Source organism: Coregonus lavaretus, assembly GCF_964263955.1.
Source record: "Coregonus lavaretus genome assembly, chromosome: 29".
NCBI lineage: Eukaryota > Metazoa > Chordata > Actinopteri > Salmoniformes > Salmonidae > Coregonus > Coregonus lavaretus.
In genome coordinates, this window is record NC_140016.1 from 13379869 (window position 1) to 13397682 (window position 17814).

General features: G+C 43.4%; 1 protein-coding gene across 1 annotated transcript in view; it reads left to right on the plus strand.

The window, feature by feature from the left end:
- The window catches only part of LOC311105026 (AF4/FMR2 family member 2-like), a gene marked incomplete at both ends in the record, with an annotated part of 221560 nt that overhangs the window by 13460 nt on the left and 190286 nt on the right, over positions 1-17814 (plus strand). Inside the window, one exon of the mRNA XM_084147006.1 lies at positions 5138-5258. Coding sequence (XP_084003132.1) covers positions 5138-5258 — 121 coding nt within the window. The remainder of the gene's footprint in view (positions 1-5137; positions 5259-17814) is intronic.

The following is a 17814-nucleotide window of genomic DNA, read 5'->3' on the forward strand; positions in this document are numbered from 1 at the left end:
CTGATGGAATGAGGTCAATATCCATCCAGGATACCCGGGCCAGGTCAATTAGAAAGGCCTGCTCGCTGAAGTGTTTTAGGGAGCGTTTGACAGTGATGAGGGGTGGTCATTTGACCGCGGACCCATTACGGACACAGGCAATGAGGCAGTGATTGCTGAGATCCTGGTTGAAGACAGCGGAGGTGTATTTAGAGGGTAAATTAGTCAGGATGATATCTATGAGGGTGCCCATGTTTACGGATTTAGGGTTGTACCTGGTAGGTTCCTTGATAATTTGTGTGAGATTGAGGGCATCTAGTTTAGATTGTAGGACTGCTGGGGTGTTAAGCATATCCCAGTTTAGGTCACCAAGCAGTACGAACTCTGAGGATAGATGGGGGGCAAGCAATTCACATATGGTGTCCAGGGCACAACTGGGGGCTGAGGGGAGTCTGTAGCAAGCGGCAACAGTGAGAGACTTATTTCTGGAAAGGTGGATTTTTAGAAGTAGAAGCTCAAACTGTTTGGGCACAGACTTTGATAGTATGATAGAGCTCTGCAGGCTATCTCTACAGTAGATTGCAACTCCGCCCCCTTTGACAGTTCTATCTAGACAGAAAATGTTGTAGTTCGGAATGGAAATTTCTGAATTTTTGGTGGCCTTCCTAAGCCAAGATTCAGACACTGCTAGAACAACTGCTAGAACATCAGGGTTGGCAGAGTGTGCTAACGCAGTGAATAACTCAAACTTGGGGAGGAGACTTCTGTGGTTAACATGCAAGAAACCAAGGCTTTTACGGTTACAGAAGTCAACAAATGATAGCGCCTGGGGGGTAGGAGTGATACTGGGGGCTACAGGGCCTGGGTTAACCTCTACATCATCAGAGGAACAGAGGAGGAATATAATAAGGATACGGCTAAAGGCTTTAAGAACTGGTCTTCTAGTGCGTTCGGTACAGAGAAAAAAAGGGGGCAGATTTCCGGGCGTTGTAGAATAGATTCAGGGCATTATGTACAGACAAGGATATGGAAGGATATGAGTACAGTGGAGGTACACCTAAGCATTGGGTAACTATGAAAGGAACATGAAGACCAGCCATTTCCCCTTTAGACTGGGATGAAAGGCTGTAGACCAGCTATTTCCCCTTTAGACTGGGATTAAAGGCTGTACACCAGCCATCTTCCCGTTAGACTTGGATTAAAGGCTGTAGACCATCTATGTAATGACATGCCGTCTCCTCTCTCCTCTCCAGCCCTGCACTGTTTTGACATCTCTGGGATTTTTTTTTAGGAGTATTGTTTTCCCATTGCTGATTGGTTGTGTGTTTGGCCTGGTCTCTGGGAAGAGTGATGAAAGCTCATCTGCATTCTGGTCAAGGTGTGAAGGCCTTAACCCTTGCCTTACTGGGAGCAGGGTAATTGGCCCCGGCTTTGTGTGTGCGAGTGTGCAAGGTTTTGGCAGCAGCAGCTCCAGCGTGTGTGTGTGTGTGTCCTTGGCGCCCTCTCCTCCTCATCACACTGTCTGGTCCAGGAGCAGGTTACCATGGAAACCGGGGAAGAGTTAATGCAGCCTGGGCTCCAAAATGGTATTATCTTTTTTTATTTTTCATGGTGAGGCAAGCTGTTAGAATTCCTACTTATGCTCATATGCTAATTAAAATAACCATCTTCCAAAATGTCTGGAGCTGTTTTCACGCTTGTGGGGGGGTTGGGGGGGGGAATGATTGAAGTTGGAAAAGGGAGGTCGCCATACTATAATTGGTTTCATAGGCCAGCAGATTTTTTTTAATATATATTTTTTATTCACATTTCATATTTGTTAACCACAGATAATCAAATCCCAATTTGGGATGAAAACAACCAATGGATTATTTTTAACCAGTGATCCCATTATGAAAATGGTTATCTGATCCATGGTTATTGCATGTTATCCTTCATGTTCAGTCTTTTTCACAACATTTGTGAAAAACATGTCACAAAGGACTGTTGAAGATCTGCTTGTTTTTATATCTGTCCAAAATGTGTTTGCTTTGGTGCCACAGCTTGGGTTATTATTTCATGTTCCTCACCAGGCATTAGACAGGACTAAATTCAGGACCCCTTAGTGCTCTAGATTTTCCATTAATCCTTGTATTAACCCCTGTGTAATCCTGGTAGTTCTGTGGTCAGAGGGAGGCTGGATTAGTGTGGAAATAAACACTGCAGATGGAATGCCATAAGGGCAGGAAGTTATCAATCTGTCATCTGTAATGATTTCTTTAAACAGTGGGCTACTTAAATAGTCATCGTTCTGATACATTGAAATTCATGAAAATGGGCCTAATTACAGATGTAATACATTAGGTTTAATGACACCTCCCGTATAAATTAGTTAGCCTACATTTTAATCAAGGCATTTGTTGTGGATATTACAGATACATTACAGACACAGTGTGAAATACAGTGCCTTGCAAAAGTATTCATACCCCTTGGCGTTTTTCCTATTTTGTTGCATTACAACCTGTAATTTTAAATGGATTTCTATTTGGATTTCATGTAATGGACATACACAAAATAGTCAAAATTAGTGAAGTGAAATAAAAAAAATTACTTGTTTCAATAAATAAATAACGGAAAAGTGGTGCGTGCATATGTATTCACCCCCTTTGCTATGAAGCCCCCAAATAAGATCTGGTGGACTTTATTTAAGTGTCACATGATCTCAGTATATATACACCTGTTCTGAACACCACTAAGCAAGGGGCACCACCAAGCAAGCGGCACCATGAAGACCAAGGAACTCTCCAAACAGGTCAGGGACAAAGTTGTGGAGAAGTACAGATCAGGGTTGTGTTATAAAAAAATATCCGAAACGTTGAACATCCCACGGAGCACCATTAAATCCATTATTAAAAAATTGAAAGAATATGGCACCGCAACAAACTTGCCAAGAGGGGTCCGCCCACCAAAACTCACGGACCAGGCAAGGACGGCATTAATCAGAGAGGCAACAAAGAGACCAAAGATAACCCTGAAGGAGCTGCAAAGCTCCACAGCGGAGATTGGGGTATCTGTCCATAGGACCACTTTAAGCCATACACTCCACAGAGCTGGGCTTTACAGAAGAGTGGGCAGAAAAAAGCCATTGCTTATAGAAAAAAATTAGGGAACACGTTTCGGTGTTCGCAAAAAGGCTTGTGGGAGACTCCCAAAACATATGGAAGAAGGTACTCTGGTCAGATTAGACTACAATTGAGCTTTTTGCCCATCAAGGAAAACGCTATGTCTGGCGCAAACCCAACACCTCTCATCACCCCGAGAACACCATCCCCACAGTGAAGCATGGTGGTGGCAGCATCATGCTGTGGGGATGTTTTTCATCGGCAGGGACTGGGAAACTGGTTAGAATTGAAGGAATGATGGATGGCGCTAAATACAGGGAAATTCTTGAGGGAAACCTGTTTCAGTCTTCCAGAGATTTGAGACTGGAACGGAGGTTCACCTTCCAGCAGGACAATGACCCTAAGCATACTGCTAAAGCAACACTCGAGTGGTTTAAGGGGAAACAATTAAATGTCTTGGAATGGCCTAGTCAAAGCCCAGACCTCAATCCAATTGAGAATCTGTGGTATGACTTAAAGATTGCTGTACACCAGCGGAACCCATCCAACTTGAAGGAGCTGGAGCAGTTTTGCCTTGAAGAATGGGCAAAAATCCCAGTGGCTAGATGTGCCAAGCTTATAGAGAGGGGGGGGGGGGTGAATAGTTATGCATGCTCAAGTTTTCTGTTTTTTTTGTCTTATTTCTTGTTTGTTTCACAATAGAAAAGATTTTGCATCTTCAAAGTGGTAGGCGTGTTGTGTAAATCAAATGATACAAACCCCCCAAAAATCAATTTTAATTCCAGGTTGTAAGGCAACAAAATAGGAAAAATGCCAAGGGGGTGAATACTTTCGCACACCACTGTACATGGATTATGCCTTAAAGATATTAGCAAATATAATATAATTTGATATGGCTCTCCTCCTCTACCAACTCTGTAGAGAGAGAATGAGGGGGGTTAAAATGATGTGTTGATCCTGCAGGCCGTGGTGGTGAACCCCTCCCAGAGCTAATTGTTGATGAATTTGTGAGTGCTTGCTCTTGGTGGTATCATGTAGAGGGGAGTGACGCAGGCAGGCAGGTCCACCCAGACTCTTGCCCTGGCCCCCAGGCCCCAGCTGCTTTGTGTGAGATTTATCTGGGCCTGTGCAGAGGAAGGTGGAGGGGCTCGCCCATCATCCTAATCTCCTTTTTGGCCTCTTTCTCCCTCTTGATAAAGTGGCTGTCTGTTGTTATTCTTTGTTTTCAGGGATCAGCGGCCGTGTTTGTGTGTGTGTGTGTGTGTGTGTGTGTGTGTGTCAGCACAGTTCGAGTCCACCCAGTTGTGATGCAGACTACAACGTCATGAACACTTTAGTTTGAGGCCCTCTGCCTGTCTTCTAGATGTAGTTGGTGTGTTAGATGTAGTGTGTATGTTGATGTGTGAGATTGTCATTTTAGCGGAAGATAAGAAACCTACATCACCCAATTCTGTACAGCCTTGTTTATTGGAGAAATCCTATATGTTGGGAGTTGATAATCCCTCCCTTGACTGGAATTCCTTCTTAGAAATCAGCCTTATGGGAAACATAGGCTTATAGGACTATAGGCTACTACTCCTACTGTATTCTATTTAAGAGATGTTTGTAAATCTTTCACATTTTCCTCAGGTGTTTATTCTTATATATTACCATTCATATGCTAGGTTGGAATTTTAAAGATAATACATTATACATGAATGATTATCCATAATAATAAATAAGTCAATTTAGTAAGTAGTCTAATTATTTTGATGATTATTCTTTATATATAAAATAGATCAACCACATCTTCATTACTGGTGTTGTTTAATAGAAATGCGTTTCCTTTTACCAATAAAGCTTTTCTATGGCAATAATTATCAACAGGAGTTCCCTGCTGTATATACTGTAGCTGCATACTGGTTAGATGGTACACAGCCAGTCAGATTCCATGTTCAGCATTAGTAACCCAGTGAATGATGTACAGTATTAAAGTGTAATAAAGCCCCTCCTCCCCTGTGAGTGATCTGCTGTTTATAAACTCACACGCTTGGCGTGTGTTATGTTTGGTGCTCCAGGGCCCGCTTGCCTCTGCCAGTAGGAGAACAATCCAATGTTCCTCCACCGAGTGTTTGTTTGCTTGGCTTCAATGAGGGCCCCCACCGGGCCTCAGACGAGGGCCCCCACTGGGCCTCAGATGTGGGCTACCACCGGCCTCAGACTCCCACCAGTGACACACTCTTTCCTCCCCAGCAGCTCCCCTTACTTACCCCATGTGGTGGCCATTAACCCCCCCCCCCCAGGCCAGCCAGCTGAGTGTTATTAGTACCTCTCAATGGCCTGGCCCAACAAACGGAGAGCCACACTTAATAAGGTCATGAAAGAGAGAGGAAAACTAAAGGGAAAGAAGCGTGTTGGCTGCCAACGAGGCATGCGTTAATAATGCCAATAAAACAATACAGTCAAGCCTTCTCTGAGAATAAATAATTGCCGATCTGTGGTCCTCTGTAGCTCAATTGGTAGAGCATGGCGCTTGTAACGCCAGGGTAGTGGGTTCGATCCCCGGGACCACCCATACGTAAAAATGTATGCACGCATGACTGTAAGTCGCTTTGGATAAAAGCGTCTGCTAAATGGAATATTATTATATTATTATTATTATTTATTTGAGAAGGCGTTCTAGATTAATAAATTTAACATTAAAAACTAGCTATGGAAAATAAGAGGGCTGCAATAGAGAAAGATTGTTCTCTTTCTCTCTTCCTGCAGTTGTTTTTATTTTAGGATGAAAGGATGGTAGGATGGACCTGTTGGAGCAATTATCATAAAATGGTGGTACAGGTTGTTTGCCTTCAACTCTCAGCAGTGAAAGTATTAGCTAACTGTGTGGTCAGGTCAAAGGGCTTAATAACATCAAGTCAAGAGCTTTACAATATGGCTGTCTAAAAAACTAGAAAATGGCTGGCCCTAACAACACCATGGGATTTAGGGCTAAGCTCTACAGTATTTCCATACCTTCTTACCGGGTCTTTACTGGTCTGCATACCTCTGGGTTCATCTGCATACTGTAGGATACATGACGACAGCTGCTGCAGCTTCCTCCTTACCTTGTTTAACAGACAGCGGCTGCAGCTTTCACCTTACCTTGTTTAACAGACAGTTGCTACAGCTTCCTCCTTACCTTGTTTAACAGACAGCTGCTGCAGCTTCCTCCTTACCTTGTTTAACAGACAGCTGCTGCAGCTTTCACCTTACCTTGTTTAACAGACAACTGCTGCAGCTTCCTCCTTACCTTGTTTAACAGACAGCATGTTGCAGCTTTCTCCTTACCTTGTTTAACAGACAGCTGCTGCAGCTTTCTCCTTACCTTGTTTAAGACAGCTGCTGCAGCTTCCTCCTTACCTTGTTTAACAGACAGCTGCTGCAGCTTTCTCCTTACCTTGTTTAACAGACAGCTCCTGCAGCTTTCTCCTTACCTTGTTTAACAGACAGCTGCTGCAGCTTCCTCCTTACCTTGTTTAACAGACAGCTGCTGCAGCTTCCTCCTTACCTTGTTTAACAGACAGCTGCTGCAGCTTCCTCCTTACCTTGTTTAACAGGGGAGTCTTCACCTCATGAAGTGCTGACATGACAGTTTACAGCACCCTCATTCAGCATGCTACTATTAATTTAGTGACAAATGTGGACATTTATTTTTGCATAGTTGCTATGCAAAAGGACTGGTCATTTGTTCTAAACAAAATGGTTGTCATACAGGCTGGATAATGTTATTGTCACTTGCTAGCTAGCTCAGCTAAATCAATCACGCCAAATATTGAACCTGGAATGACAGTACACTAGCTGCATTTTTGTTCGTTTGAGTTTTTCTTTTCTATTGGCATTTACCTGGATATGTCCATGATAATGACGTTGATGCGTGATTTCATCTGGCTCAGAAAAGGTTGTCTCGTCTGGGCACCATTCACGCTATCTATGGTATTACAGAGATCGAAATTCTAAAGTGAAAAATTGTTTCTGAGGTCAGACAGGCATATAGCGAGCGAGACTTACACTACCGTTCAAAAGTTTGATCCATAAAAAATCAGCCGTTTCCAGCTACAATAGCCATTTACAACATTAACAATGTCTACACTGTATTTTTGATCAATTTTATGTTATTTTAATGGACAAAAAACATTATTTTCTTTCGAAAACAAGGACATTTCTAACTGACCCCAAACTTTTGAACTGTAGTGTATATTAACCCCCGCTGTACCAAACTAAATGCTAGGCTGGAAGCAAGGGGAAAAAATGTGTGAGTTGAGATGAATACAAGAGATGATTCGGACAGCAACATGAACATGATACAGTGACTTGCGAAAGTATTCACCCCTCTTGCCATTTTTCATATTTTGTTGCCTTACAACCTGGAATTAAAATGGATTTTTTGGGGGTTTGTATCATTTTTGATTTACACAACACACAATATCTCTCTATAAGCTTGGCACATCTAGCCACTGGGATTTTTGCCCATTCTTTAAGGCAAAACTGCTCCAGCTCCTTCAAGTTGGATGGGTTCCGCTGGTGTACAGCAATCGTTAAATCATACCACAGATTCTCAATTGGATTGAGGTCTGGGCTTTGACTAGGCCATTCCAATACATTTAATTGTTTCCCCTTAAACCACTCGAGTGTTGCTTTAGCAGTATGCTTAGGGTCATTGTCCTGCTGGAAGGTGAACCTCCGTTCCAGTCTCAAATCTCTGGAAGATTGAAAAAGGGTTCCCTCAAGAATTTCCCTGTATTTAGCGCCATCCATCATTCCTTCAATTCTGACCAGTTTCCCAGTCCCTGCCGATAAAAAAACATCCCCACAGCATGATGCTGCCACCACCATGCTTCACTGTGTGGATGGTGTTCTCGGGGTGATGAGAGGTGTTGGGTTTGTGCCAGACATTGTGTTTTCCTTGATGGGCAAAAAGCTCAATTTTAGTCTCATCTGACCAGAGTACCTTCTTCCATATGTTTGGCGAGTCTCCCACATGCCTTTTGGCTACACCAAACGTGTTTGCTTATTTTTTTCTTTAAGCAATGGCTTTTTTCTGCCCACTCCTCCGTAAACCCCAGCCCTGTGGAGTGTACGGCTTAAAGTGGTCCTATGGACAGATACCCCAATCTCAGCTGTGGAGCTTTGCAGTTCCTTCAGGGTAATCTTTGGTCTCTTTGTTGCCTCTCTGATTAATGCCCTCCTTGCCTGGTCCGTGAGTTTTGGTGGGCGGCCTTCTCTTGGCAGGTTTGTTGTGGTGCCATATTCTTTCCATTTTTTAATAATGGATTTAATGGTGCTCCGTGGGATGTTCAAAGTTTCTGATATTTTTTTATAACCCAACCCTGATCTGTACTTCTCCACAAGTTTGTCCCTGACCTGTTTGGAGAGCTCCTTGGTCTTCATGGTGCCGCTTGCTTGGTTGTGCCTCTTGCTTAGTGATGTCACTTCACCAATTTGGACTATTCTGTGTATGTCCATTACATGAAATCCAAATAAAAATCAATTTAAATTACAGGTTGTAATGCAACAAAATAGGAAAAACGCCAAGGGGGATGAATACTTTTGCAAGGCACTGTATTCTTATGGAGGCATAGTGATAATTCAAATGGAACTGTTAGCAGGCCAATACAGCACGGCTTGGAACGCCACTTGTCCAATCAGCATCCAGGATCCAAACAACCCATTTTATAATGTAGGATAGTGCCTTTGGAAAGAGATATCTTCTAGGCCTCATTTTTCCTATTGGCAAGTCCATGTTAATGACGTTGATGTGTGATGTTTGGATGTCTTAGGGATGTACTCCCCTAACAAAAGGTCCCAGAGTAACACCAGTCTTTCTTCCTTAGGAGAGAATTAATTGACTTAGAGAGTCATTATCTAAAGAGTAGTGACAGTATCAGACGCTGGCAGTGGTAGCCCCTGACGTCAGGGGGGCCTTGGATGAGTGTAGCGTGGGGAGGAAGGGAGCTCTACTGGGCCAAGGAGGAGAGGAGATGACCCCTGAGCACCGCATGGCTTTACACCAGATTAGCACTGAGAGGAGTGAAGGTTTATCTCTGTCGTGATAGTCTGGACTCTATCTACCTCAGGTGATCTAATAATCCAGCTCTATATATCTGTCGGAGGGATCATTTTTCATGTCCTCTTTTCTAATCAGAAGGGAGGTATGCCCGTGTGCATCTCTCTCCAATGTCACTGCATGGCTTTTCAGAGTCTGGAGTCTGCAGTACACGGTCTGGGTTAAGACTCAATCTGCAAGGAGCACTGACTCATAAAGGCTGTGTGTGTAGCACCAGAGGAATTTTGAATATTCAGCTTGTGGGTATTTAGGGTCATTTCACCTTTCTAGTTGAGTTTAATGCTGGGTGATTATGTCCTCAGAGCACTATGGGTAATGGCTCCATCACCTTCTTACATATCAGTCTTGTACTCATCTTAATGAGTCAGACGTCTCTGTCTCTCTCACTGGTCTGGCCTCTGAGGAATTTTATTTGATGAATAAAACCATGTGAAGTCATGCTTAAACCATTTAATAACCCCTTCCTTATGTTTAGTGTTACTATCTATCTGTCCAATGGATGTACCTACTGTATATACATTAGGTAATTAATATGGTCAGAAAGCCATATCCCTTGATTAAGTGTTAATTCCTACCTAAACTCTTAGAAAAAAAGGTGCTATATCTAGAACCTAAAAGGGTTCTTCGGCAGTCCCCATAGGAGAACCCTTTGATGAACCCCTTTTGGTTCCAGGTAGAAACCCTACAGAGGGTTCTACATGGAACCCAAAAGGGTTCTACCTGGAACCAAAAAAGGTTATCCTATGGGGACAGCTGAAGAGTGTATCAGGAGAGAATTAGGTGATTAAGTAAACAAATCGGTGTTCATCTCACTCATCCAGAAACCTTTAGGGGGCTCAGACCTTTTGGCGATGGATTGTCTATGGATTTTCTCCACTCTAGCAATTTAACAAAAACTACACATCACTCATTTATTTTCCATTTGAAGTGATTCCTATTCATTTTTTACATTTTACATTTTAGTCATTTAGCAGACGCTCTTATCCAGAGCGACTTACAGTTAGTGAGTGCATACATCATTTATTTTTATTTTTCATACTGGCCCCCCGTGGGAAACGAACCCACAACCCTGGCGTTGCAAACGCCATGCTCTACCAACGGAGCTACATCCCTATCCCGTCACATGACGTCCCCTATATGAACGGGTTGTTTCTTATTTTCAGTAAGCTATTCACAGGTAGATCTGATAAGCTGAGGTAGCTTTATGAAGCTGCCACGTGCCTGGTGTGTCTGGTTACTCTGTTATGCATTCTACGATATATTTATGCTGATGTATGCGCTCGGTGTTGATGTGAAAGGTGGATGTTATCGTTCACCATGGGGAGATAGACGTGGATGTATTACCAGGTGAATATGCTGGATAAGGGCCTGTATATTATGTTATACTGTATGCTGAGACTCTCACCATTTTAGCTGTGGTGTGAGCCCAGGATATAGCTAACTGTTGTTTCTGGAGTGCGGGCCAAGCCTCAGTCAATGAATATGTAAATGGAGGAATTTCTAAAATATAATGGGTCTTTGTGTTGCCTTGCCCACATGGTATCAACTGAATCAGCTTTTAAAGACCTTCTGGTGAGCCAGTTCAGTTCAGCGGAGGGAAAGCTTGGTGGAAGCAGGTGGAAAGCCCTTAGTTATAACAGTTCTTAGGAGCAATCGTCAGTCAAAGGGGCTGTGATATGAATAACCTCATAGATAAAAAATGACTTTAGTAAAGCAACATCCACTGAGCTCCTTTCATTAACTGAGAAAACTCAGGGATTGACATGTACAGGGTGCTAAGAGTGACCACCATACCTGGGTTCAAATACTATTTCAAATATCTCAATTACTTTCACATGTATTCAAAGTAAGTATTCAGATATATTTTATTTGAGAAGACATGTAGTTTAATATGTTAATGTATTTGGAAACACACTTGGAAAGTATTTCAAAATACTCAAATACACTGACAAAAATACACTCCCATGTTTTTAACCCAGGTATTTGAAAATAGTATTTGAAATAAATATTTGAAAATACTCTCAAATACAATTTGGTAGACTATTTGGTTTTTACAAATAACCATTCAAATACTCAAATAAAAGTACTTGTTTTGGGCTGTGTATTTGAAAATACTCAAACACAGAAAAAATTATTTCAAATACCAGATACTCAAATACACATGTATTTGAAACCAGGTCTGGTGACCACATTTAACATAGTTGTCAGCCTCTCTACATAAAAGTTGAGGCCAGAGTAAGCTGAACCAGTGATCACCACCCTGGCTGAATATACTACAGGAGTGTTCAATGTCTTCCTCAGAATGGGTTGATTCAAGCTGACATATAGGTATTCCGGTTTATGACCATCTCTGCAGTTCAAACAAGACTTCATTATTCTAAACTTGCATTAACTTCATAATTGCCTCTCATTCATTTTTACTGGCGATTTTTAAACTGGAACAGTGTGTCTACCAAATGGAAAGCTCCATGATTCATCGACTGCATGGTGGAACAATGTAATTTCACACCAAAGGGAACATCTGTATGAAAATGTTATGTATCCCTTATATAAACACTTGTCAAGAGGTTGAGGTCCTCAGATGTCCTGGTTAGAGTCTCTAACTCCCTGCCTCTAACTGAGCTGCCCATCAGTCTGTGAAAGCATGCAGAGAATTCAAATTGCTTGGCAGAGGGTCTGCCTAATGTCTCCCTCACCAAAGGGTTTTATAACTACCTCTTGCTGCATTAAAGGGGCAATCTGCAGTTGCTTCATCCATTTTTACACTTCGGAATTAATTAAATGTACCCATTGATCCTTAAAATTATAACTTATAAATGCCTCATGAGCTTGGTTCAACTGACGTACCACATCAGAACCCAAAATATATGCTTGTTTCACTCAAATATTTGTAAACAAAGTAAATGTAAACAAAAACTATATACAGTGCATTCGGAAAGTATTCAGACCCCTTGACTTTTCCCACATTTTGTTACGTTACAGCCTTATTCTAAAATGGATTAATACAACAACAAAAAAATCCTCATCAATCTACCTTTGTTGTTACCTCATAACAACAAAGTAAAAACAGGTTTTTAGACATTTTTGGAAATATATTAATAATAAAAAACTGAAATATCACATTTACATAAGTATTCAGACCCTTTACTCAGTACTTTGTTGAAGAATCTTTGGCAGCGACTACAGCCTCGAGTCTTATTGGGCATGACGCTACAAGCTTGGCACACCTGTATTTGGGGAGTTTCTCCCATTCTTCTCTGCAGATCCTCTCAAGCTCTGTCAAGTTGGATGGGGAGCGTCGCTGCACAGCTATTTTCAGGTCTCTCCAGAGATGTTCGATCAGGTTCAAGTCCGGGCTTTGGCTGGGCCACTCAAGGACATTCAGAGACTTGTCCTGAAGCCACACCTGCGTTGTCTTGGCTGTGTGCTTAGAGTTGTTGTCCTGTTGGAAGGTGAACCTTCACCCCAGTATGAGGTCCTGAGCACTCTGGAGCAGGTTTTCATCAAATATTTCTCTGTACTTTGCGCCGTGAATCTTTCCCTTGATCCCTGCTTCCAGACGTGATGCTTGGCATCTTGTTTCTCATGGTCTGAGAGTTCTTTAGGTGCCTTTTGGCAAACTCCAAGCAGGCTGTCATGTGCCTTTTACTGAGGAGTGGCTTCCGTCTGGCCACTCTACCATAAACGCCTGATTTGTGGAGTGCTGCAGGGATGGTTGTCCTTCTCGAAGGTTCTCCCATCTCCACAGAGGAACTCTGGAGCTCACAGTCCTTGTGAGCGGCAGTGGCCCAAGTCAGCGGCTCTGTGTTTTCCTCTATGTGGGCGAAGAATGTGTTTAGCTTGAAAGGCTTTCCCTTTGTAATCCGTGATAGTCTGGAGTCCCTGCCACATGCGTCTCGTGTCTGAGCCGTTGAATTGCAACTCCATTTTGTCCCTGTACTGTCATTTTGCCTCCTTGATTGCATTACGGAGGTCATAGCTGGTCAGTTTGTATATGTCTATGTTCCGCGTCACCTTGCCGTGGTTACATGCGGTGGTTCGTGCTTTCAGTTTTGCACGAATTCTGCCATCTATCCACGGTTTTTGGTTTGTATAAGTTCTAATCGTCACTGTGGGAACAACATCCTGTATGCACTTCATGATGAACACAGTCACTGAGTCAGTGTATACTATTCTGAGGCAACCCCAAACATTTCCCAGTCCGTGTGATCAAAACAATCTTGAAGCATAGATTCTGATTGGTCAGACCAACGTTGAACATTCCTTACTATGGGTACTTCCTGTTTAAGTTTCTGCTTATATGAGGGGAGGAGCATAATTGAGGCGTGATCTGATTTACCGACGGGAGGGTGGGGGAGGGCCTTGTTTCCTCAGATTTCCTTTAATGTCCCCAGCTACAATAAATGCAGCCTCAGGATATGCGGTTTCCAGTTTGTATAAAGTCCAGTGTAGTTCCATGAGGTCCGTCGCAGTGTCTGCTTCTCTTGGGAGGTAATGCTGTCTGCATTTGATGGTGCGGTATTCCAGATCAGGAGAACAGAAGGACGTTACCACAATCACACCATGAGTAGTTAATCATGAAACATACACCTCCACCTTAATTTTTCCCGGTGAGTTCTTTCTTCCTGTCCACGCGATGGACTGAGAACCCTGATGGCTGAAAAGACGGGGACAGTATATCGGGAGAGAGCCATGATTCCGTAAAACAGAGGATGTTGCAGTCCCCGATGTCTCTCTGGAAGGAGAGCCTTGCCCTGAGCACGTCTACTTTATTGTCCAGGGAGTGAACGTTAGCGAGTAATATACTCGGAAGCGGTGGGTGGTATTTGATGTCTAATTTCTGGTTGCAATGCTGATGATTGACTGCCCATCTAATATCCAAAAGTTATTTTCGGCTGTAGGTGGTAATGCAAGAAACGTTCTGAGCAAATAATGTAAGAAATAACAAAAAAATACTGTGAAATTGGCTAGGAGCTAGAAAAAAGAACAGCCATCTTGTTAGCATCGCAGGGGATCTAAGCCATATCTAGGCCTCCCCACATCTTACCAGACTGTGCACTACCTATGGGCCCTGGTCAGAAATAGTGCACTAAATAGGGAATAGAGTGTTATTCGGGACATAGGCTGTGAAAACAAAGCGCAGAGAGGAGCCAGGCTAGCAGGGTGATCTTATCTCACACCCTGTTAGAGGAAACCTCCCTCCCCAGAAAAACCAAACAAACCTAAAACTCAGCTGAAAAACGATCTCTAACGATCTCATAATGAGCGGTAGCCACTCCAGCCCTGCCGCTACCCTCTCTGCCTCACGGAGAGCACACACCGGGGTGGGGGACGTTGATTGATGCCCTACTCTCACCCCTTCGAGCTGCCAATGCCTGGAGGCACACTAGCCCTGGAGCCTGTGTGTGCGTGTGCGTGTACGTGTGTGTGCATGTGCGTGTGCGAGCTCGGAGACCCTGCATTAAGCCCACTCCAGATTCCCCACTGTCATTGCTGCTGTGAGATTAGCACAGGGCACACTTTGAATCCTCCTTATTATGATAGAAAAAAAGCCACTTGAACACCGGTCGGTCAGTGTATGATTGAAATAAAGCCACGTAAACGCCAGTCGGTCAGTGTTAGCTTTCCTGTGGTGTCCCCTCTCTGGCAGGATCATTGTCTGAGTGTCCAGCCCGTCACTGGAGGTCCCTATGGAGCTTTATCAGAGAGTAGCCAGGCCAGACAGGGCCACGTGGGGATTCCACTCAGCCACACTGTGTTTGCTCTGCCGATTATGTTGTTGAAAAGTGTTTGCATATTGAAATATGGTCAAGTGGTTATTCCCGGCATAATACCGAGGCACTCTATGGCACGGCGGCTCTCCTCTCATGAAACCCAGAGAGGGTATCAGCGGTGTGTCTGGAGTACCGGCACCTTGTGTTAATGGACCCAAATAAACACAATGCCTCTTTCTGCTGCTCAAATAGGCTGTTTATAATTATGACTGTCGAGGGCCTTCACTTGTGGTTTAATGAGGTACGCCGGTGTTGTTTATGTTTCTGCGTTGAAAGGCTCAGCAGCCTGCTGTGGGGTCGGTGTCGACTACGCCACATGGTGGGGTCTTTGTGGCTGGGCTGACTCTGAGGGTCAGCATATTTATTTCGGCAGATAGGAGTCTTTTAGACCAATAAGAGGAGGACAGGGCGTCCTGATGGTGGCGAGGCAATCTCTGGTATTGGCCTCTCCCTGGGGAAGGCTTTTAAAAGGACAGAAAAAATGAGTGCAGCCGCCCGCCGCTGCAGTGGCTATCTCCCTCTCAAAGCCCCTGATTACCTCAGCTCCTCCTTAATGTAAGCACATTCAGCCATGGGCGGCCAGAAGAAAATGATATATTATACACAGACAGAGAGAGAGAGAGAGAGCGGAGATATAAAGTGGAGAGATGAAGAGGAGAGTGTGTGGGGGAGAGGGGAGAGGAAGGGAGGTAGTGTGATATGTACAATGAGTTAGAGACATTGTGTGTGTTGTGCATGTGTGCATTAGCATGTGTCTGTTGTAAAGCATATAGGGGCTGTATTAGTCGATACACACTGGGGCCTGGAGAAAAGTTAGTGTTGTTGATGTCTGTTCCAGTCCTCTATCCCTCTATTAGACCCCTGTGGGTCTGTGAGAGGGGGGTGAAATGAACAATAACAGAGTGTGAATGAGAGTGGCTGTTCTTCCTGAGTCTCCACTCTTCCCCTGTGTCTCTCCATCCATTATCTGAGACCTGGCAGCACCTGATTGATGAGGAAGCGGCAGGATCACCTTGGTTCTGAGGTCAGAGCAGCAGATTTCATTTGTTGCGAGAGCTACAGAGCTACAGCATCTTGCCCCGCAGTAATGGAGGCACAACTTAAGACCCATTCTGGTTTGCCCATATCGCTCAAACTGTCAACGAAGATTTCATTGTGTTCAAAGTAGTGTTTGGTTTGATTATCTCCTTCATAAACAGAGAATTTCCAATCTCTCCTTGTTATTCTGTCTCCCTCTAGACTCGTTCTGCAGTCCCTCAGCATGGGTCTTTGTGGAACAAAGCAGCATTCCGCTTGTGCTTTCATTCACACAGTAGTGAAATGGTATACAGCAAGCCATATCAAATGCGCCATAACTTGTAGCGTTTTGCATGACACTAACAATGCGTTGCTTTAATGTTGGCAGATTTTCTTCCTACAGTTGAAGTCGGAAGTTTACATACACCTTAGCCAAATACATTTAAACTCAGTTTTTCACAATTCCTGACATTAATCCTAGTAAAAATTCCCTGTTTTAGGTCAGTTAGGATCACCACTTTATTTTAAGAATGTGAAATGTCAGAATAATAATAGAGAGAATGATTTATTTCAGCTTTTATTTATTTCATCACATTCCCAGTGGGTCAGAAGTTTACATACACTCAATTAGTATTTGGTAGCATTGCCTTTAAATTGTTTAACTTGGGTCAAACGTTTCGGGTAGCCTTCCACAAGCTTCCCACAATAAGTTGGGTGAATGTTGGCCCTTTCCTCCTGACAGAGCTGGTGTAACTGAGTCAGGTTTGTAGGCCTCCTTGCTCGCACACGCTTTTTCAGTTCTGCCCACAAATTTCCTATAGCATTGAGGTCTAGGCTTTGCGATGGCCACTCCAATACCTTGACTTTGTTGTCCTTAAGCCATTTTGCCACAACTTTGGAAGTATGCTTGGGGTCATTGTCCATTTGGAAGACCCATTTGCGACCAAGCTTTAACTTCCTGACTGATGTCTTGAGATGTTGCTTCAATATATCCACATAATTTTCCTTCCTCATGATGCCATCTATTTTGTGAAGTGCACCAGTCCCTCCTGCAGCAAAGCACCCCCACAGCATGATGCTGCCACACCCGTGCTTCACGGTTGGGATGGTGTTCTTCGGCTTGTAAACCCCCCCCCTTTTTCCTCCAAACATAACGATGGTCATTATAGCCAAACAGTTATATTTTTGATTCATCAGACCAGAGGACATTTCTCCAAAAAGTACGATCTTTGTCCCCATGTGCAGTTGCAAACCGTAGTCTGGCTTTTTTATGGCGGTTTTGGAGCAGTGGCTTCTTCCTTGCTGAGCGGCCTTTCAAGTTATGTCGATATAGGACTCGTTTTACAGTGGATATAGATACTTTAGTACCCATTTCCTCCAGCATCTTCACAAGGTCCTTTGCTGTTGTTCTGGCATTGATTTGCACTTTTCGCACCAAAGTACGTTCATCTCTAGGAGACAGAACGCGTGTCCTTCCTGAGCGGTATGACGGCTGCGTGGTCCCATGGTGTTTATACTTGCATTCTATTGTTTGTACAGATCAACGTGTTACCTTCAGGCGTTTGGACGTTTCTCCCAAGGATGAACCAAATTTGTGGAGGTGTTGGCTGATTTCTTTTGATTTTCCCATGATGTCAAGCAAAGAGGCACTAAGTTTGAAGGTAGGCCTTGAAATACATCCACAGGTACACCTCCAATTGACTTAAATTATGTAAATTAGCCTATCAGAAGCTTCTAAAGCCATGACATCAGTTTCTGGAATTTTCCAAGCTGTTTAAAGGCACAGTCAACTTAGTGTATGTAAACTTCTGACCCACTGGAATTGTGATACAGTGAATTATAAGTGAAATAATCTGTC